This window comes from Melanotaenia boesemani, chromosome 19, assembly GCF_017639745.1.
Source record: "Melanotaenia boesemani isolate fMelBoe1 chromosome 19, fMelBoe1.pri, whole genome shotgun sequence".
Lineage (NCBI taxonomy): Eukaryota > Metazoa > Chordata > Actinopteri > Atheriniformes > Melanotaeniidae > Melanotaenia > Melanotaenia boesemani.
Genome location: NC_055700.1, coordinates 6,597,735 through 6,621,207, shown reverse-complemented (window position 1 = coordinate 6,621,207; position 23,473 = coordinate 6,597,735). Strand labels below are relative to the sequence as shown.

At 37.6% G+C, this 23,473-nt stretch overlaps 2 protein-coding genes across 4 annotated transcripts in view; one reads left to right on the top strand and one right to left on the bottom strand.

Moving 5' to 3' along the window:
• Positions 1 to 648: 648 nt before the first annotated feature.
• LOC121630337 (secretory carrier-associated membrane protein 1-like) lies at positions 649 to 15,439 on the bottom strand. Of its 2 annotated transcripts, none has more exons than XM_041970592.1 (9): positions 15,186 to 15,439; positions 12,121 to 12,198; positions 10,332 to 10,439; positions 9,681 to 9,792; positions 8,231 to 8,359; positions 4,689 to 4,848; positions 4,491 to 4,592; positions 3,431 to 3,548; positions 649 to 3,345 (listed from the first exon to the last, which is right to left on the bottom strand). In XM_041970592.1, exons 1-9 carry the CDS (start codon positions 15,240 to 15,242, stop codon positions 3,196 to 3,198), a joined length of 1,014 nt encoding a protein of 337 aa, XP_041826526.1. In that variant the 5' UTR covers positions 15,243 to 15,439; the 3' UTR covers positions 649 to 3,195. The 2 variants fall into 2 exon arrangements, with proteins under 2 accessions (XP_041826526.1, XP_041826527.1); XM_041970593.1 differs by lacking the exon at positions 15,186 to 15,439 and adding an exon at positions 12,909 to 12,998.
• Positions 15,440 to 16,290: 851 nt separating this feature from the next.
• Positions 16,291 to 23,473, top strand: part of ap3b1a (adaptor related protein complex 3 subunit beta 1a) — a 69,115-nt gene continuing 61,932 nt past the window's right edge. The window contains exon 1 of one of the 2 annotated variants that reach the window (XM_041970166.1): positions 16,291 to 16,584. In XM_041970166.1, coding sequence (XP_041826100.1) covers positions 16,457 to 16,584 — 128 coding nt within the window. In that variant the 5' untranslated portion in view covers positions 16,291 to 16,456. The remainder of the gene's footprint in view (positions 16,585 to 23,473) is intronic. The other variant, XM_041970168.1, reaches the window with a different exon arrangement.

Here is a 23,473-nt window from a genome sequence, read left to right as displayed (position 1 = left end):
AGAAACACATATAGTCTACTGATATTTACACATCTCCAATTTCTCTTTACTCTGACTCCAAAAGTACTCAAATTGACCTTGTGGTTGCAGAGATATGCTAAGTGGGCAGCCCATTTAATTTATTTGGTCTGACTTTCCTGATCAGAGACTGATGGTGGCCATAAGGTGCAAAAATTCAGAAAAAGCAGTAATGCAGAAAACCAAAACATTTCATAAAATAGAGTAATTAGGTTTGTTCTCTAATTTTTGAAAATGTGAAACTGTCTGTTAAGCTGTTTTTCCCATTTTATAATGATGTTACACTTTACAGTCCCCATGTAGTAGGTACAAAATGAGCATCTTAGATTTAAATAAGAAAGTATGTTGATATATGAATGCAAAGCGGCAGTTCTTAGAACCACAAACTTCTCTACACAATCCTATAAAGTGATCATAAGGTTTCCTCACACTGCAACCATACAATAGAAAAGATTAAAGTATGATCTGGATGTGGTGGTTGTTTTATTCTCAAAACAACTTAAGGGAACTTTTAATTTCATATAATTTGATAACTACTGACCTCTTGTGGTTTTTAGCTAAACGTCCACTTCAGTATTTTCATGTTTCCAAGAGAAAAGGTGTCATTTTATACTAAAAGAAGCCATGGAGCACATACAGAGGAACTTTATTCAGTGTTAATACAATAAATATACAACTCAATCTACTCAACATGCGACTGAAGGTCAAACCAGAGATCATCTTAAAATGACACCAAATAGCAAACCATCTGTAAATCATACAAAATATACAAAAAAAATCATTAATATTTTTTTGTCAAATGTTTAATTAAAATGCAGTCATCAGATAGGGTTATGGAAATGCAAATTGGACTTTCAGTGTATTTCTACCATATAACATGTTGACAATAAAACAAAATCTAAAGTCATAGTCCATCTAGCACATCACAGTTCACACCTTCTCACTTTCACAAGTCAGAAACATCATCCTAAACCTGCAGGTACCATCCAGTCTGATTCCTTTCAAGAATAATCTTGTAATTTCAGTGGGGTTGGACTAAAACAAGGCATGTTGCAGAGATGAAGTCATGACCGATCACAGACTCTGTTCTGCACTTTAAGACTTAAAGGCCCAATTTTTTCCATTTACACCCATTCAAACACATCCAGATAAAGGCTAATAACTGGCTTTAATGCAAAAACGCAACACACACAGCGACCCAACACAGATTCTCAGAAGCACTTTGCAGCTTGTGCAGTATGTAGAAAAACTACACATTTAGAGACAGTTTAGAAAATTATATACTCTGGATTTTTTTTTTAATATATTTTGAGTGTATAATTAAAATAAAGAAAATAACATTAGATTTGATTGTTTTTGCTGGAGGTCAGTGATAATCAACATGCTTATCAAAATCAAAAATGGAGAAAGCAAAAACTAATATTACATTACTGGCCCTTTATTCTATCTTTTTAAGTAACTGTTATTGCAGTACAATGATTTACAGTAGATACATTTAAGAGCTAGTCTTCACATTTTTATAATCTTGCACTGTCTCAAATGTTTTAATGATGGTAAAGAGCATCCTGAGTAAAGCTGAGGAAAACCTGCAGCACAAGAAAAGCTGAAGATAAAATATATTTTTTCATGTTAAACAACAAAAAAACATACATGCATACCTACTACATACAGGAAAGTGGACTGTTTACTAATTTGGACATTTATGTTTTACTTTTAGGGGAAAAAACTCCGATGCATGTACAAAAATCTGCACTAATGATTACAAAGGTATGAGACCAATGTTATAAATATATGTTTATATGCACATGCAATGTGCAGACTCCAGAGAGCAGATTTAAAGTGCAGTTTGTGGGATTTCACAATAGATATGCAGCTCAAAACAGGCAAAAATAGTTTAGAAAAAGTGATAAATCAAGCACTGCCTCAAAAATGGCAGCTATGATCAACTTTAGCAGTAGAAAAAAAGGATGCAAATCTTGCTGAATCTGTTTGTGCTGCCTGGTCTGAGACACCACCTTCAGTTCATTTCTTTTCTAATGTTTTCTAACCCAAACATCAATAGATACTAATACAAGAAATTAATAGGAAATATTTTTAATACATTTTTTGATAGCTGATAAATTACTGGAGTTACATCTCACATGCCAATTTTTGCTAATTATTTAACTTAAAGTATAGTTAAGGCTGAATCTTTTAGGTTTTTAAATCAAATGTTTAACTTTGGCCTCAAGGCAAATAAAACTTAGAAAACTATAGACATTTCACCAAAGTGATCTCTTGGAGGCACTAGTAGAAAAGTCAGGAAGTGCTCATTTCTGATGATGAGATGTTTCAGGTGGGCCAAAGCTGTTAACTGAGCAACACTGCCACCTACAGGACAACACTGCCACTACAGCTTCACGTACCAAATGTTTTCTTGATGCAAGCTTCTTACATGCAACTTAAACTGAGTATTTTCATTTTTTTACAACTGAATGGAGTGAAAGTCTTAAGCATACAGTCTTTCAAAGGTAAGTGGTAGTTGAATAGTGAGATTTTGGGAAAAGCACCACTTTAAAGAAGCTTTAAAGAAACTGTTTCATAAGATTCTGAGAGAAGCAATTCTCTCAGAAAACAATTCAAAACTTCAGCCAAACAGATAAATCAAAGCTCGCTTTGATATAGGTGCACATGTATGAACTTCTTTTGCTTGATAATAAAGAAATTTTAAAAACAGGGATCAGAGACTGGGTTGAAAAGAAGCCAAAAATGGCTTACGAGGAGAAATGCTCGGGTGATTGCAGAGGGAGTCGGCCCAGCTGCATTACAATTCGTTAACAGACAGCTTGTATGAAGGCAGAAAAACATTTAAAAAGGCACACAAGCATTCATGAGCTTGGCCACACACACACAAATATATATATACAAAAACCCACACAGAGGAAATTGAGCACGCTGGTTGATCAATACAAGTGCAGAGTAGGTGAGGGGTCCCAGAGTGCACAACGTTGCCAGGGCCAGGCCAGTTCCAAGTGGTTGCTTTCTCTCATTCAAGTTACAGATTACAGCTGACGGATGAGTCAGGAGTAGCTCATTAACCACCTCAGTACGGTCAGAAGGCTGCAGGACTGTCCATGTGTTCAACAAGGGACGGGGTCAGAGGAGGGGAGGGGAGAGCTGGATGGACAGAGGAACAACTCAGACCTGCTCCTTGAAGGTTTCTTGTGCAGCTCTGGATGCAGCATTAGCAGCAGCCGTCTGGACGGTCTTGTTGGACATGACGCCTGTGGCGAACTCCTGCTGGGCCTTCTCAAAGCTGGCGCCGGTGGTGCGGTACATTGCATGGACCTGAAATGAGAATGGAAACAAGATAGTTAAATTAGGACTACACAGGATACTCCATAAATCACTTCTAAATCTGTTGAGGGTTTACCTTTTTGAACATGATGAGGGACAGCACAGCCAGTGATGTAAAAAGAGCTGCTATGAGGATCATAATAATGCCCACTGGGATGCTCTTATTCAGGCCAGTCAAAGCGGAGATCCACCCACTAAGAAGAAGAAAATCATGACCAACTAACAATGAACTCTTTACATCTCCTCCCTCACTGAGTTTATTGTTGTCTACCACTAAACCACTGAATTAGAGGACAGACCACAGCAGAAGCTGAGCTAAATTCAGCGACTCAAACACCATCTTGGTGCCTTAATTTTTCCCTGGAGCGTTAAAAGTTTAACTAATCTGCAGGTAAAAATAATGATTCAGTCCTAACGTGCTAAAAACTGCAGTACAACTGTAATTTCTAAAAATTACATAATTGTTTTGTAGATTTACTCTTACAAATTAAAGCATGAATGAAAGTGTAAATACTTGGTTGTTGATGGCCAAATATGATGAAAAATGTATTTTTTTTAGCATTTAGTGTGTAGAAAGAAGAAGAGGCATTACAGCCTATCATAGGATAAAGTAGTAAATCAAAAATAAATAAATAAAAAAGCCATTAATTAATTGATTTGTTTAAGTTTGGTCATATACAAACAAACCCACAACTACATACAGGAAGCTTTTCTACAGTGTTCAGAGCCTGAATGTGATAAGCAATCAGTCCTTTTTGCTTTCTTCTGTCTTGCTGCAGTACATTCACACCTGCTTGGTTCTTTAAAAAAACCCAATAAAAAACAAAAACAAAACATTCTTAGCAGCAAAATGTGATGTAGTAAGGGAAATGGATGCAGAGAAACAAACCACCACACACTTCTGTTGGGCCAGAAGGGCATGAATGAGCCTGCATGTTGTTCTTTTTAGCTTTATTCTGCTCAGTATGTCAGATAATAATTTATAAATTACAAAACTTGCATGATTTCTCTTCCATTGTGGCATAAATGTGAATTATAAGATTACATACAGAAACCTCTACCACTCTTAATGCACAATATGCCTGAAATACAATTTTCATCTGCCTTGAAATGTTTATTTTTCCTACTTGTCTCACCTTGCGCCCCAACCACTGATTCCAATGCACTGGACAACATAGATGCCAAACTGGCAGATGTATACAAAGAAGAAAACAAAAAATCTGAAGGAGCTGTCACTCCTGCAGAGAAGAAAGAAAAGGCAAACAAGATATGAATGATAGAAGCCAGATTAGTTTGGTGTTGTGCATCTGCATGATAACGCTTGTGTTATTTACCTGAAGGCTCCATAAAGTGGTCTGTACCAGCAGACAAAAGAACATGGTGTAAAGAGCAAAAGCCAGAGGATGGACAAGCCAAAATCCACTCCACGTCCTGGATCCACACAGAACCAGGCCAGGCAGCCCACCATGTTGGCCAGCAACGTCCCACTGTGAACTAAAAGAGAAGTGGAGCAATAAGTAATCTTGGAGCCTTTACTGTAATTGGGACAACATGGCTGCACTACTTTGTAGCAGTACATGTCAAGGCTCAGAAAGTGGGCTGCATTATGGCTGCTGCAGCAGAGTCCAGTGTCCTGCAAGGTCAAGCCCACCATGAAAGTGGAAGAAACACTGATGCTTAACATTTCCACATGTAACACTGTGCAGAACTGGAAACAACACACTGAATAATTCATTATTACCATTTGTTCTTGGGGTCCTAATAGCAGCTGCACGGTTAAAGTTACCGTTCAAGCAAAGCAGCAGAGTCTGTTTGACTCCTGGGATTTTACATCTCTGTGTGGAATATGGCATCAGGCTGACAGACCACAGCGGACTGGCTGGTGGGGAGATATTTATACTGACTGTACTCAAGATCCACCCGTGCTAGATAAAAATCCAGTTTTCTGGATTAAAAAGAGGGTTTTAAGTCAAACAATAATCTCTGTAGAAACTGTGCATTTTCTCTGAAGTCTATCTGAACAACTTTCCAGCAATCATCTGACAAAGTCTCTTCAATGGACCACATGACTGAACCACATGTGTTTGTCATGTGGCTGCTGAATTCCTATTGAAGCTATTCATCCCCTGATAAACACACACACACACACACACACACACTTAAACCACTATTGGAAACAAGCAGAGGGAGGAAAAACAGTTCAGCACCTCTGAAGAATTAATAGAACAGAATAAAAGTTCAGTATTCAAAGAGACTGTTAGCTTCTTTATGACATAAAACAAGTTATCAATAATCTAGTTTATGAATGGGAGCTTTTCCATTTAACCTTCTCTCAGTTGGAGGTGTTTTCTTTTGGGCAGTAATCATCATAAATGTAGATGGATGCACTTTATGTGTGCTTATGAATGCATGCACTGAAAGGACACTCACAATGTTTAATTATTTATCTGCCAGTCGTTAAAAATAAGCTCTGTGGTGCTGCACAAGTTGGCTTCAGTTCTCTGCAACTTAATCAGATTACAACCATCAGACAGCAGAGCAGCACTGAGCAGGAAGCAAGAAGTCAGATGGTTTTTCTCATTCTGGATTAGTTGTAATGGCAGAAACAAGAGAAACAACTGCAACGTCTGACTTAAATGCAATAAACAATCTTTTTTTGCAGTAATTCCAGTTTGAAAACTGGTTGCCAGCTAATCTACAAATGTCTAGACAGGAGGTTTAAGTCTGGAAAGCCTCTACCAGTTAGAACTGATAAAACCTTTCAGATGAAAAGCAAATAAAGAAGTCCAGTAGTCTTCAACTTCAGCATATATGCTCACCAGACACCCAGAACAGCCCACGTCACCCCAATTTTATTAAAACTTCATTTGCTTCCAGTCAAATTTCGTACTGACTTTGAAATTTTAGAGTTGACTTTTCGGGCGTTACATGGTCAGCAACTTGCTGTGTCATTATTCCTCAGGGCGCACCCTTCGGTCCTCAGGCCAGAGCCTCCTGAAGGTCCCAGAGACCACTTTTAAAACCTAGGGAGACCTGGCTTTTCAGGCTGTAGTCCCCACACGGGAATGACTTGCCCCTGTCCCTCCGTGTGGTCGACTCCGATGACTCTTTTAAAAAGCAGGTAAAAAGATATTTTATTCAGGAAAGTTTTTGTTGACGGTTATTTATTTTATGAAATGATGTTGTTTTATTGCACCCATTTTATATACAGTACAGTTTTATATTTGAAAAGCGCTTTATAAATAAACTTTACTGTTAGGTCCACCTTGCTAGTACCATGTTGGACCCCCTTTTTCCTTCAGAACTGCTTTAATTCTTTTTGGCTTCATGGATTAGACAAGATGTTGGAAACATTCCTCAAAGATTTTGGTTTAGTGTCAATGAGAGGAAGGCCGCTGGTCCAAATGGAGTCACAGGAAGAGTACTTAAGGCGCGCACAGAGTGCACTGTTAGCAGAGGTTTTAAGTACCACCTTCAGCCTCTTGCTTCTGCAATCTGTGGCTCTCTCCTGTCCTAAGTCAGCCACCATAGTTCTAGTACCGAAGCATTGCTTCCTGAACGACTACCACCCAGTTGCACTAACCCTCATCGTCACCAAATGTTTTAAAAGACTCATCTTACCCACATTAAAGCTGCCATTTCTGTTTGACCTGTTTTGGTGAGTCTGTGTGAATTGTAGCCTCAGTTTCCTGTTTTTAGCTGACAGGAGGCACCCGGTGTGGTCTTCGGCTGCTGTAGCCCATCTGCTTCAAGGTTGGATGTGTTGTGTGTTCACAGATGCTATTCTGCATACCTTGGTTGGACCCAGTGCTTATTTGAGTTACTGTTGCTTGTCTATCATCTCCAACTATTCTGCCCATTCTCCTCTGACATCAACAAGACATTTTGGTGCAGACAACTGGATATTTTCTCTTTTTCTGACCATTCTCTGTAAACCCTAAAGATGGATGTGTGTGAAAATCTCAGTGGATGAGCAGTTTCTGAACCCAGAGGTTATGCTAGATGTTTCCCATTGTTGGTCATTTTGACAGAAAAGGTCATAAATATAATCTATATTTACCCATCACTTACATTTTTCAAACGACAATAAGGATATATTTAATAGCAATTGATTTTAATTCATTTTAACTAATATTCAGTCTGAACAAGCTGAACAGAAAATCCACACTTAAAATAAGAACAGTTCACCCGCTTGTGCATAAAGTGGGATTGCTGCAGAGGCTATTGTCATGAGGATTTGGACTTTTTGCCTTGGCCGTTTTGATGTCGTTCTGGAGACTGAATCCGTGCTGCGTTGCCACACTGGAGATTGAAATTACAAGCGTCACTTCAAAGTTTTGAAATCAGGGAACATTTCTCCAAGTGAAGTGATCACAAGTGGGCAAGACTCTCAGAATGAGGGGTTACTGATCCCACAAGCTCTTGTTTCCGTGAGAGGACATCCCGCAGCATGCGCTCCTTCTGCACCGTCTGTGACCTGTAGTGGTCTTTTTTCCAAGTGAAGCCAATGAAGTCTTGTATCAAGAGAGATAATAGCTAATTAATACGCTCACTCGTTACCAAGTGGTCAGGGGTGTAAACTGCAATCTGACAAAATCACAGGTTGTCTTCACATTTTTGTCAGATGGAAAATATTCGGTTAACAGCAAAGTTACTTTCAAAGTCGCTTAAATCCCCTTTCTTCCTCACTCTGATGCTCAGGTTGAACTTCAGCCAGTTGACTTCACCATGTCTACATGACTAAATGCATTAAGCTGCATTAACGTTTTAAAATAAGCTTTTTGTGGCAAAGGTCTCCTTTAAGAGGACTTTGAGGGGCTATTTGAAATTCTACATCACCTCATACACCAACACATCATGATGAAAAGTTACTTACGCATCCAGAGGTAGTACATGATTTTGACCGTCTTCTGAAACTCTACAGGAATATCCACGGTGATGTCGTGGTAGAAACACGGACCCACAGGCAAGTTCTCTGGGAGTGGGGGCCAATTGTTTTTCCTCCCTGTAACAGTCAGAGTGAGTTACTTAAACACCGTACTGAACAGAATAATACTTCATTAAAGTGTGAACAATACTAATTTAACCATGTCAATAACATTTTTATAACAGAATGAAAATGTTGCTGCTCTCTTCAGTGGATGCTAAGTCATGCACAGGGGAGAACATAAAAAAGCTGTGTCAGTGCTTGCAGATGCATTCTGACTTCCTGCTTGGTTTCTTGTGTGCATCAAGACGATATTAAACGGAAGTCTTGCATCATCATGAATTGGACCTAATCTCCTGAGACCCGAGCATTAGTTTGACTTGTGTTCATTTCTTCTAGCTATTTGGGGTTAGGAGGAACCAATAAATATAATTTTATAATTTATGATTGTACATATTTTTATGATCATACATATAATAGATGATGTAGACATGAGTATAATTTTAAATTAAAAAACAAAGTCTGTTCTGACACCACCAAATGGTAAGTGGTAACAGGTTTCAGTTATACAGAATTTAGTCTTATGGTGCAGACAACCAAATGTGTGATGTCCTCGTATGCGGACACTCAATTAAATGTTTGGTCTCTGATACAGAAACTGTCTTGTCCATATATGGCTAAACGTAGAAATCCTAATGGCCCATTTATGCTTCCTTACGTACGTAATAGGAACGCCCGTTTCAAGCGTTGTCATACATCGCCGGTCTTTATACTTTCATGTGTCTTTTACGTTGCCATGGTTATGAAGTCAGTTCATTCACTAGCAGGCAGTGCTGAGGACAGAGTTCACTCTTGCTCTCTGTACATTGCTATAAAGTTTTTTGCAGCCACCCAACACACTCACACAGCCTTTCTTCAAAAACATCTTATCATCTTCTGCATTAAGCATAACTGGGACTTAAGCTAAAAAACATTACCAACATTGACTACTGTCACAGTGAAACCAAGGGAATCCACTTATTTACTTTCTCTGGAAGTTTAAATTGTCTTTTTTTACAATTATTTGTGTACATAATAAACAAATGGGTCATCTCTTTCTATAGCTCAGATAGTTTGCCAAGAAATTCTCCATTATTTCCTTTTTGAGCTAAACCATGACAAAAATCACTTCCTGCTTATAGCTGAATATTTAGATCTAAATTTATGTTCTGACATAAGGGTTGTGTTGCTCCTCCAGACTGAATATCACCAGGAGTCAAATTGCTCCTTTAAATTAAGATCAAAATTTGACTGTAGTGTTGGTGGAGATTAAACACTTGGAAGACATCCCACTGAGCCTTTCTGTGCATTAACAGGCATCACCGCTCTATGTTTCTTCGTTCTGGTGGCTCTTTCTCACCTCCTGAGGCACTGAGCGACTGCATCTCTCTCTCCCGACGGTCCAGCTCTGCAGCCTTTTTTTCCAGCTCCTCCTGCCGCCTCAGCAGCTCAGTAGCGGCTCGCGATGGCTCCTGCACGCAAACAGATGTCACCACACTTAAAAGCTCTACAGTCATTAGATGGAATATTTTATTTCAGCTCACAAGAAGACATTTGAAATAAACCAATTTTCTGTTTTCTTCCATGTTTAACCTGAAGTGATTTCCTTGTAAACCTTCTCTTGAAACCCCAGCGACAGAAAGGGCCTAAAGCAGAGCTGCTTTTCTCTCCACAGAGTCAGCATGAAATTAGATCTCCTGTTTAACACTCAGTTCACAGTCAAAATCTCTGCTGGTGCTGTTGGATTAAACCATCACAACCTGCTTGACAGATCTATTTGTTCGGCGCATGTTTTAAAAGATAATGGGCACAACCGCTTGTCAGGTAGAAAGGTCATTAAAACAAATTCTAAATGTAATCTCTAGTCCCAAAAAACTGTCCTGTTTATAATAATCCTGCTTTATTACAGGATTTTTACAGGATTTAGAACATACAAAGAAAGTCAAAGGGCAACTAATGATATTCAAAGCAGCCATTTTTAATTGTAAGCTTCAGCTATGCTCAGTCATACCTGTCCCTGAGGCTGCGAGTAGGCTGGAGGCTCCTCGGTAGGTTTCATGATGGCAGGTTGTGTGCTGCCTGTTGGGCCTGTAGTTCTGGGTGCCATCCCTGCAGGTGTCTACAAGGGAAACATGAGAGTAAATCCATTTTTAGCCAAATGTCACCATCACTCCTGCTGACAGAGTCTGATAATAATGTGAAGGTGCCAAAATACACACATCACTGACATACTGTCAAAACTGCAGCAAAATTAGGAAGTTATAGTGTTCAAAACGGTGAAAATTTGGTGAAATATAGTAACATATGAGCATTATTGAAAGACTATTGGTCAGTATATATTACTGAATAAGGAAACATTAAAAATTTCTGTTCAAATATGTTAGGATTGTACAGAAGCTTCATTACCAAAAAAAGAAAGATCTGTGTGAATGACAGAGTATAAACAATGCTAAATTTTATCAAAATATAAGTAACAAAGAATGCCAACTGTGGTGTCAAAAACGCAAAGGCCTTTGTTAAGAGAAAAAGCTACTCTTAAGATGCATGAAAATGTTTCCCCTAAGTTTCTTTGGATAATAGTACAATATTAAAAGTCAAGGAACTGCTCTAATGTTTGGGAGCTCACAGTTGCATCTTATATGCATCTTATATTTCTGAAAATATACCATTTGTTGAGTGCTAATTTTCTAAAATAAACATCTCAGATGGCTTAAACTTTTCAAAGGCAGAACTATCAACTACTTGACATGAAACGCGTTTAAAAGCCGCCAAGATAAGTTTAATAGTATGAGAATATGGGGTACCAGGCTTTCTGATGGGGGGCATTTGGTCCCTGTACGACCGGTGTCAGAGCTTAGTCTACGGTCCTGGCAATAAGTCGGATCCATTTCCGATGAGGGTTAGATCCACAGGTGGCTGAAATGAGTTTCCTCCGTAGCTTATCTGAGCTCACACTTGGCAATAGGATGGAAAGCTCGGTCATCTAGAAGGGAGCCCAGATGAGGTTAGGACGCCTCCTGGACGCCTCCCTGGTGAGATGTCCCAGGCACATCCCACAAGAAAGAGGCCCAGGGCATGCTGGAGGGACTACAACTCTTAGCTGGGTTGGTAACACCTCAGTACCCCCCTGATGTATTTATATAGCGCACACATTCACACACTTATGGTGGAAGCTGCCATGCAAGGAACATGCAGGAGCAATTTGGGGTTCGGTGTCTTGTTCAGGGACACCTCGACAGGTGGAGGATCGAACCAGCAACCCTCAGGCTACAGGAAGGCCACTCTACCCACTGAGCCACACTGCCCCTACTAGAAGTGGGCAGAGAGCAGGGCAGAGAGAGGGAACCCAATAACCCAATAAGAGGTAGAAGATGAATAGATGGGCTGCTGCTGTCATAGTCAGACTGAGTCTTGTGTGACAACATGCTTGTATGTAATGACATTTTTGCAATAAAAAAAACTCTGTATACACACAAGCTTTAGAAGTGTGTTATCAGTGAATACAAATTCATGCTTAAACAAGAGAACAAACGACTATATTAGAAGTTGTGACCAGTTCCTGGTGAAATCTGAATGATATATACAAAAATATCACTTATTAGACTTGTATGTATGGACTCTGACAGAACTGAAATCATGCATTTAACAACAAAGCTTTTAAGTGATACATCATCTGAAAATTGTATGTGAAATTTGAACCTACAAAAATATATGGATTTCTTTAAGGTACAGAAAATCCCTCAGATGCTTCCATGTATGTACGAGCTCCCGGCCACTTGATAAAGTGAAATGATACTCACTGGTTTGGCATCTGTGAAGGGATTGTAGTCCTCTAACCCAGCAGGTGTGGCTTGTCTCACTTGTGTCACTGATGGATCCTGGGGAATTAAAAAAAAATCACATGGAAAAATGTACAACTTACAAAGCAGAGTGTACAAAAAAGCTTTAATACTGTAAAGAAATACTTTATGAACAACAATACTAGCCTTGATATACTTTAAATGAGTTTTTCACCCAAGGACAGCAGCACAAAGCAGGAACTCGGGAGGAAAATGGCTCAGCGTAAAAAACCCTTCATTATTCTGCCAGATGAAGGCTAAACAGCTACCTTTATATAAATGCAACAGCCTATAATTCAATACTGGCAAAGATGGGATGATTCCAATAATTTTAACAAGTCGGTAGTTATAAATATCCAAGCACAGGAGTTTCAGAAAGGGAAGCGAATGCTTTTGGCAGCGTAAGACAAAAATAAAAAGAAAAATTTGTGCTTTTCTCATTTGCTGCAAACCCTTTTCGTTTTAACCCAAACAATACTGTTCACACAAGTTTGTAAGTGACAGCCACACCACACAAAGTGGAAAGTAAAACAGAAGCTAAACTATTTAAGATCAGACCTACATTTAGTTTGTCTGAACGACAAATTAAGGGTGATACAGGAGTGCAATCATAGCTCATATTCAACTATAGCTAACACAACCAGTAAAGAAATAAAATTGAAAATATTCTGCCTCTATTTAAACACTCCTTTCCTTGTAGCAATCTGTTAAGTCACATTTTCATACATTTCTTTCCATATTAATCTTACCATCAGCAGTCTTCAGCCACACACAAGTTTCATTCAAATTGCAGCTCAAGATTAACATCCAATCTGTGTTTCCCTGGTCTGCTATCCTTAGTATCTCAGTGCCGTCTTCGACTCTTAAATGTCTAGGAACATCTCCTCTGCTGCCCCACATGCATACACACAAACATGTCACCAGACCAGGGTCATGAATATTTTAGGGTATGTTACGTTTAAAATTTAATTCTGCCCTAGTGCACAGCTCATCCTGCACATGCATATTCACCCTGTTCATTGGATGAATCAAAAGATCACCATGAAAGCTCCACCTGTTGCATTACTGCATTTTGATACTGATTAAAATGCAGTAAATATTGTGTTTTGTGCAGATGCAGGTGCATAAACCTCACAGTGACACACAAAAGCTGAAAACTTCCAACTTTTGAATGCATACTCTTTGTGGTCTCGACATTTTAAATATGATTAAATTAGTGGGACTTGTAAGCGATATTTGCAGCCATGTGTTTCTTTTTATTAGCTAACATGAAGCCGTTTTTTTTTTTTTTTGGTATTAGACCACATTCTGAGAAATAGGACAACAGGCAGAGTGATCTGATGCATAACTGAGAGCGATGGTTTTTTAGCAGGAAAGGAGCCAGCGGGGGATTCTTGTACCACATTTTGCCATGACAGCACCATATGATTTCATAAAGTATTGAAGATAGCTCAGAGAGGGGAACAAAGCTCCATCTTTCTTCCGGCAAAGCACTGTGAGCCAAAGAAATGACAGTAAAGTGGCAAGACAGCAGGGGCTCATTGCTCATGTCAGTATGCTAATGAACTCCATGAATTATTCACTTCTCCTGCGTCTGTGCACTCAAACTGCACCATCATTATCCTGCCTTTAAACACATTTTTTAATGATAATATTTCTGCAATTAATTAAAGCTGATTTAATTTTAGAATCGTTTATGGTCATCTACTCGTATAGAGGAATCATAATCATTGCTTTTGATTATTTATAGTCATGTTTTCAATATCTAATATGCAAGACTGTAATCATTAATCAAATAAGCCAATCAGAGATAACTTATCTGAAATATTTTGATATTTTCAAATCATTTTAAGAGCAAAAATCCTTGTTATTTGCTGGTTTCGTCTTTGTGAATGTGAGGCTTTGCTGCTGTTCACAGCAATCTGTTACGTAGAATATTTTAACAAAGCATTCTAAATTATATATGTTTTTAGCCCTGAAAATCTTTTAAGTTTTGTTTACCATACAATTTTAAAATTGAGTTAATATCAAAGTTATAGCATAAATTTAAGTTGATAAAATAAAGACTTTGCAGTATTTGCTCTGGTAGCATCATGTTACTTTTAATGCACTGCTGGAAAATAATTATGTAGTCCGTATGTTACATTTATTAAAAATTAAGTGGCATCCTATTTTTTAAGAATAGAAACAGATAACTTTCCAGAAAATGATAGAAACCAACGTAAAAAGAAAATCATGGCAAATTTGTGAATGTAAAACAAAAACTAAAACCCACTTTATTAATTTATTTTTGTTTCTATTAAGGTAAAGAATAAACGTTTGTTATAGATTGTTTTTAGCTTTCTTAAGTTCTATAAAAACAGAACCTTATATCATAATGGATAAAGTAGCTGCGTTGTAAAGAGATTTTCCAAAAATAATTTGTGTATATGTTTACAACTGATATCATGAGACATAAAAAAAGAAAGGCAGGTTTTTAAGGGCCAAACAGTAAATGAGTAAATGCATGCCTTCACCATGACGAGGCCAAGTAAACGCAACACTGTCTACAGTCAAACAGCTGACAGAGGGCATGACTCTTCAAAACAATATGTTCACTTCCACTCCAAAGCAGTACTACAATAAAAACTAGAATTACTACTTTATGTCTTAATTACAAATACAAATACATCAAATTGACCACACGTTGATACAAACGGCTGCACCTTATTTGGTTTTCCAACTTAAAAGTGATTAAAAAAGCTTGAACTTTAAAAAAAAAACAGCATTCTCCCAGTCGGCTGCTGTCTTAAGTCAAACCTAACATCCGCTTTACTTCATCACAAGAAAGGCTATAACTTTGAAGCATTACATATATTTTAATATTTGGCCATTTCTGACAGGAAAGGGATGTAAACGGTGACGGCACAACTTCAAGTAGCAGAATTCAAGCAGCCTCATCATAACGGCGTTGTCCAGACAATAATATTAATGTGAGCTGAAGAAGCAGCTAACGTACAGCGGCTAACTGAGCAAGCTAATGTTACCTGAAATGGGTTGTTTAACTCCGGGTCCGCGAACGGGTTACTGTCGAAATCTGCCATTCTCCAAAGATGACGACCTACGTCGCAAAGTGTGTCCCAGAGGTGATTATCTTGACCACAATTAAGGGTAAAATACTTGGGCTAACTTTAAAGAAAACGGAATAAATGATACTGTTAAAGGTGAAGTCAAGTGTTGACCTGTTTCCAGAAATACTATCCGGAGGGGGATTGGTCACCAGTAGCAGTTCAGTTGTCACGTGATCAAACGTCAGGCGGAAGTAAAGAAAAGTCAGAAAAGTAGATAGATAGATAGATAGATAGATAGATAGATAGATAGATAGATAGATAGATAGATAGATAGATAGATAGATAGATAGATAGATAGATAGATAGATAGATAGATACTTATTTATAAGTATTGTTTTTTCAACATATTTTCAACACAAGTATTGTTTTGTGTTGAACACGAAAAATTAAGTAAATGAACAAAGTACTAACAAAGTTCTTAAATTTGTACCACATATCTGACATTTTAAATAAATAGACAGTACATTCCTTTCCACATTGAATTTTGGAGTTACTTGCGAGGAGTACGACTTGCACGACATTTTTGCTCACTTTCTTTCTTCTAAGACGTGATCTTGATGCCATGGCAACAGGGAGTCTCGGGGCGTTTCAGCCATAGATGTATAAATTCTAAACATGACATCGGTGCCACATCAACCATCTGCAACTGTTTCATTTACAAAGGTGTGTCCCAATTCAGGGTCTGACACACCTTATAGTCTTCCTGTATTCTAATTATCTGTAAAATAGCAGCATTATTCTTTTAAAATATGACATACTTTTATGGTAGTTTTTTTCCGAGTTATATAACTACTTTTTAAATCACATATTTCTTTCCTATTTTGTTTTTCTTTTCATCAAAGTTTTCTTTTGTATTCACTTTTTACGGGAGAAAAAGGCTTTCACAACATAAGGCGTTTGTAAACATGTTTCACGGTCCCGTTATGAAGTGTGTGGGGAACATGACAACAGTAGTTTCTGGTTTTTCTAGATCTATGTAGTGTCTGCAGCTGAAGCCCAGTCATGTGACACCAACTTGTCCAACTCATACTTCCGCTTCTGCGTGTAAAAAGTTGTGAGAATCCTGGTAGAAGTTTAGCTCTGTTAGAACTTTAAACGCCAAATTACACTAAAATATCGACCCATTTATGAAGAGTTAATAGCTCGAAACAAAAGCAGGACACAGCTTGATATTTAGAAGCGGAGTCATGTCGACGGGAGCTTTGTACAACGACCAAGGAGGAGCGGAGGCTGCAGTGGAAGCGGGGCAAGAGACCACCCCGACCACATCCAGCACCGGAGCAGCCTTTGGACTGTTCAGCACTGACTTTAAAAAGTAAGTTGACTCAGCATGTGTTCTGTCCAAAGCTGTTGTGGCTCATTAGTTGAAAACTAAGAAAGCTATTGCGAACTTCTTGCGGCTGTTTGCAGCGTGGCCGACTTTAAATGAGGCCAGCATCAGCACAACATGCAGCGATGACTGTTAGCTGCTCACTGAGTTATCATACCTTCTAATATACTCACTTATTCTGTTCAAACAGGGATGAAACTAAAAATAGGAGCCACAGGCTCCTTTACAAGAGCACGGGCCCCTGGGCATAGTCATTAAAGGGGCCCCTCATCCCCCTAGGAAGATTGAAGATGTAAATTGTCACATGCCCTTTTATACATGTCCAACATGCAGTGAAATGTTAACGAAGTTGCTCCCCAGACCGCAAGAATATGATGAAAGAACACAAAATAAGTAATAATAATAAAACATTAAAATATGGATAAAGTAAGAGTAAGAATACAAGTAAAATAGAAGTTTAACAGAATTATTTACAGATGTTCAAAAGTATCTAAATGAATAAATAAAAACTTTAACTGCATAGTAGATAAATCAAAATTAAGGTGTTTAGCATCCTTTTATGGGCTTTTCTACAAGTCGGTCAGGGTTTTTCATATCATTGTGGCATCTTTCTGTCCCTTTTCTGCTATTAAATAACATTTGGGATTATTTAGCATCCCTCTGGTTGTTCTGAGTCTCACAGTAGTCAGTTTTAATCCTTTTGTTGACTTATGTGATTTGTTTGTTTTTTGTAATTAATCTGTTTTGTTTTAATTTAATTTAATTGGTGTGCATCATGATATATATTATGTTTCTGTGGTTGTTAAAAGTATTTTTTCAGCCACTGTATCACTGCCACCATTTTGGGGTTTGTGATATTTTGTCAGTTTCTTTGTGTTTTTTTCACATCTTCTGTTGGTCTTTCAGTCCATGTTTGCAACAGTAAATACTGTTTTATTTAGTGTCCGTGAAGTTGCACTTGTTTTGCGTCTACTTTTAGTTGGTTTGCATCCACTTGTTAATATTTTTGTGGTCTCTTTGAATTTCTGTCTAATCATTTTGCATGTTATTGTGATATTTTTCTCTCGCTGGGCAGTAGATTTAGTCCATTTTTTATTTTGTCTTCTTTTTGATATTTTTCTTTTTGTATGGGTTACGTTAGTGTTTCTATCCTTAAGACCCACTGCCATGCATGTCTGACTTGTTCTCCAACACACCTAATTCAGATTAATGAACTTCTTCATCAAGTTCTTTGCAAACTTGTCAACGAGCCGTTCATTTAATTTTGGTGCGTTAAAGTGGGGTTACCTCTAAAACAGTAGTGGAGAACTATGGTCCTCAAGGACTGCATTCCTGCACATTTGACCCTCGTCCTGCAGTTTGTCCCCATGTGTCCCTGCTCTAACACCCCTGATTCAAATCAGATGGATCCAACAGCAAATCAAGTTCTGCACAGTGAATCATTAATTTAAATCAGGTGTTAGAGACGCATGGGAAACTTGCAGGATGAGGTTCCCCACTGCTCTAAAACATGCAGGGCAGTGCTTCCTGAGGACCAGAAGTGAGAAACACTGGTTTACATAAATTGGCAGTCCATTTGCTAATTCAAGATCTTAGGGTATTTTATCTAAGTTACTCTTAATCAACAATTTATTCTTTTTGGGATCAGTTTCTATTTCTTTTAAATCATTTTGTTTTATGAGCATCCTTTCAAAGACATGTTTTGCCAGTTAGACCACCAGGGCTTCTTCACACCTTGTGCTTGGTCTTTGAAATTATTAAGTCCTAAAGTCTTGTATGCCATTCATTAATTGCATTAACTTTTCCATTAACCAATAAATGACTAAAGAATTTAAATAGTGTTGCTAACAAATGCTGACAACTGATGCTCTAAAAAATCTGGAGAACAAATGCTTGCAGCTCATTTGCTGGGAAACTCATTGATCATCAAAACTTTGGAAAAATATAAATTTTTATTTTTATAAAAAAAAAAAACAAATGGAATTCTGCCTTTGTTGCCTTGAGAAGTAATTAATTTGCTGCTGGTCCATCTAGCTATTACCTGCTGAACAGTAGATGTATATGGACGAAGGTTTGTAAAGGCACCTATTTAGCCTGAGAATCAGGAAGATTAACTGTCTCAATATGAATCCGCTAACATATCTTTAACCAAATCTTTAATGATTGAGTGTCAGAATCTCATTAAAAATGACACCATGGCTTCAAACTACATGTCTGTCAGAATATTTGACAAAAAATGCAGATTAATCCATTGAATCATACTTTTTCACTGTTTTGAGAAAGGTGTTACATGTCTGACCTGCAGGAGGACTGACGGCATCTCATCAGAACAGTTTCTTAGTAAATATGACAGATGACATTAGTTTTCTCTGAGAAATTTTTTTTTATATTTTAATATGTTAATCATATGCAGCTGAATTTAGCTGTAAAACATGCGTTTTTATTGTTTAGTTTGATACCACAATGACCTTCTTGTGCAGAAATTGAGAAAATATGCTTTACATATTTTGTGATTAACCTGCTAGAAATGACTACTTTTGTTTTCTTGCCAATTAGTTTATAACAGAAACTTGCAGGCATAAAAAACTGTGTTCAAATGAAACTTGAAAAGAAAATACAAAAAAAGTTAATGTTTTTTTAATACATGATAATAACTTCCCTTACTTCTGACATTTCAATGTTAAATATAGTTTAATTGTCATTTAGTGCATTTATACTTAAACAAGGCTGTGCGTCTAGCTGCCACTAGAGGGCAGCAAATCACCAATTCAGTTCTCTGTGTTTGACTATATTACCAATCTCAATGATGATGCATATCAGCTGCTGTAGTTTGTTTTATTTTTTTTAGAGAAGCTACACACAAGAGCTGCAGGTGCAGACAAGCTTCAGTATTTTATTCAGTTTTTAGACTCTCAGCTCCAGTAAGAAATCTTAGAGACTTTACAATGTCCTACTTTGTTTAAAACATTGTCTTCAATTTCCCCTTCTTTGAAAACTTTAGATGGAGTCATTATAAAAGGTTTCCATTTGCGAAAGTGTTAAATTCTGCTTATAATCCCATGGTGGGCCTTTAAGCTGACTCATGATCGTTTGGAAGAGGTCAGTTCATATGTTTGGCCACCTTTAGACCGTGCTAAGAGAGCAGAAAGTAAACACAAGGAGTTAAATGATGACTGTCTGACACAGTCCTCTGTTAACCTAATGCATGTTCTTCAAGTTGCAGCACCCATATCTCATATTTGTGGTGTTGGTAAAACTCCAGCTTGATCAGTAGTTAAGTTCTTTTTGATTGATTTATTTTCAATTAGATTTGAAATGCTGAATTTTTGTTGCATTGAATGGGAACAGTAACGCTGCTTTGATGTTGCTCAGTTTCAAAGGTCTGTTCTTTCTGCCTCATTGAGGCACGAAAACATGTGACTTATTTATTATCTGTGACCAGAGAAATTTGTCACTGTGCCGTCTGGTTGTATAAATTTATGAGTCACATAATTAAATTTTTAACTTTATTATCAGTGAAGTGGGTTTTTGGTGAGTGTGTTAACTTAGTTCTTATACTATCTTGGCACAGACATTCAAAAAGTAGAAAATAGCCATTTCTTCATAGAAAAACAGAGGATTTTAATAATGTGGAGCCATAACTTATTTCAACATGAATGAGACTTTCTGTCTCTAAAGTTGTAGGGAATGATTCAATCTTAGTCGGCAGAGTTTATCATGAAAAATAGGAATGTCGATCCTTATTGGATCCTGTGCTGCGACCGTTCTTAGCATGACGTATGCAAAAGATTATGACATGTTTCTTTTTCTTTTTGTGAGATGCATTGATTACAGCTCTATTTTCTCTTTGAATCAGTTTAAAGAAAATTGACTAAATTCCTTCTTTCACTGGAGGAATGTGTAGAGGCTGATCTCATGTTACAAAGAGTTAACCAGGTTAACTGAGGCTCATTGAGCTATTCAGGTGCAGGGATACCTCTGAGTTATATGTTGGATCACGGGAACTGAACAGTGATCCCTAAGCAATAAAACTGAGCTTTAGTTGATCTGATGTGTTATTTATAACTCTGGCACATTTAAATTCAGCCAGTAGAACTAAAAACAATGAAAGACATGATTTTTATGGCTGTAATAAATAGGAAGGTTCTGGAAAAGGTTCACCTGGCTTACGGATGCATGTCCTGCCTCTGTCTTTTTTGGCAGTCTAGTCATTCTGTTTTGGAAGATGAGACTGACATGTCCACATGGAGGCACTAATCTCAACAGTACACTTTGCTTCAGGCTTGTATGATTGCAGCTGACATTAATTGACAATTTCGGGTGCAAATACAAAGTATAACATCTGATCATGAAGTCAATTTACTACCACTATACTGGATTTGTATACTTAGAAACCATGCTACTGAAAATATGTGTGATAAATATAATTCAGGAAGCTGACGTGTTATGACCAGTTTTGGATGTGATGGGGAAAAAAGTTTTGAGAAGCTTATAATCAGTGATATGGTGCATGTTTTTGCTGTTTAGTTTTTGAGTTGGGATGTTTTACTGAAAGAAGAGGGAAAACATGAATATATGATAACATTGCATAACTTTTTTTTTAAAGAGATTTTTTTGTTGGACCCATCTGCAACCAGACAGGTCTTACTGTAAAAATACACAAGTTTTTGGGGGAAGTGTGGGCTTTATTAGGCAAGGCAGGTTTATTTGTATAGCTCATTTAATCTTCAAGACAACTCAGTGTTTTACATAAAACATTTAAATCATTACAGCAAGGTGCAAAAGAAAGAAAAACTGAGAGAAACAGACAGATCGTATACTTTGAGGTACATATAATGCAAACAGACATCCATGGAAAATGCATTGTCATCGTTATCATCATCATCATCGTAATTGTCATCATCATTGTACCATCAATGTGCATATGTGAGAAATCATATTCGAACATATTCTACTTTAAATAAAAGCCTCTAACATCAGCCATGTTTACATGTGCTAAATGGAAAAGTTGATTTAAAATGTGAAATTCTTTTAAAATTTTAAGAAATGTATTTGTTTCACAGATAAACCAGTTCTGGTTTGGTCCCATCATGTTGCCCACTAATTTTTTTAACCCCTTAAAATCCTGCAATTTTATCCTAAAATGTGTTTTTATGGATTAAAGGCTATTTTACTGGACCCTTTCTGATGTAACAGTAGCGTTTTAGTTGTGGTATCATCAGCTACTGGAGTACAGTATGGCTTCAAAGGTACGCTGCCTAAGCTTTTGCATTTGCGACTGGTCTGAAGTGTTAACTGAATCTACAGTTATGATTATAACCTGGTATGGTATACATCATTCACTCAAGAAAATTAACTTTCTAGTGGTGTGTAACATGTTAAGATACTTGGAAAGGAGGTTGAGTAAAATACACATTTGTTTATGAAATGACATGTTCCACACACATCTGCTACCAACAGGTTAAATAAACTTTATTGAGTGAACAGTTCATTGCAAACTATAATGGCTGATGTAACAGCCATGCACAGTAAGGATCACCTTTACCCAAATTTTGTAAAATGTGTAATTTTTTTTTTTTTTTGCATGCCGATCAGAACAACCATCATCATAACCCACCCTTCTGAACTGGAATGAAACTTTGATCCGAATGAGTGTGTTTGGATCAGAATTTGCTGATTGGTGTGTTTTACATGAAGCATTTTTGTTCCCATCGGGCTTTTAATCTGAATACTTGTGTCCATGTAAACATGGCTACTGTCTTGTCTTTATCAGGTGTGTGCTGCAGCTTGCAGCGTGTTCACTAGTACTGCATGACCCAAATTATAAATCACAGTATTTGATTCTTTTTTTCTATGCATGACTGGGTGGTAACCACATTTTCCATTAATTAAGAGTGGAATAACTGCAGTAGATTGGCTAAAAGTAGCTTATTTGGTCATATCTCAGATCCGTCTTTCTTCACAGCACTTAGTGGAAAATGATCTGTCTGTATGGATTGCGTTGCTTATCTTGGCCCACTGCTTGTTTTTTAATAGGTGGTAACCTCTGTAACAGATCTCGACTGTCCTGCAAGAGGGGTTTTAAATCCCAAAGGTTTTCTTTGCTGTTTACTCTTGGTGTAATAAGTTTAATAAGGGCCAAGCAAGAAGCAATAAATTGCATTTATAGTGATAACTTTTTAAAAGCATACCCAGTGAGTATTGATTGCAATAACTGCATCTAAAAACTGGCTCCTCCTCCCCCTCCCTGCATTTATCATGCCTCAGAAACTCAAAAATCAGAATTCAAATTGTGTAGAAAACAAATCTGAACTAATTACTTCTTTGTTTTTCTTCTGATACACCCACACTCTGTTTGACTCTCAGCCCAATAACGTCTTGATCAGCATGTTGCAACTTGTCCTTAGACAATACTATTGAGAGGTCATTGGGTCATTGTCATGTGGAAAAACTTCGCTCTACAAATAGCTGTATTTGTTAGTAACAGTTAACTGTGGCCACTTGCTGCTTAACTACTTACTACTTCTATGCAACACCCTTACAGATTACATCAGGCTTTGAAATTAGCCAAAGTTATTGGGGCTTTAGGTTGATTATTTACTCCAGTGGAAAGCATAGCAGGCAAAAGAAATCTCCTCCTCCAAAATCCCACTGTTTCACTCAAGTATTCAAGGGTATTTCCTCACATTCATTCTGCTCCTGTTATCTTTGATGTAGGCCTGTCCTGTTGGCCTTGACAGCCAAACTTGGCAGGGTATGTGCTCTCAGCGGTGTCAGGCTAAAGTGGATTATTGTGCAGTGGTGGTGATGAAAAGTGGCTCAGTGTTTACCCACCGGTGTAGATAAGGCCCTCCTTTTTCCCCCAGAGGGAAGT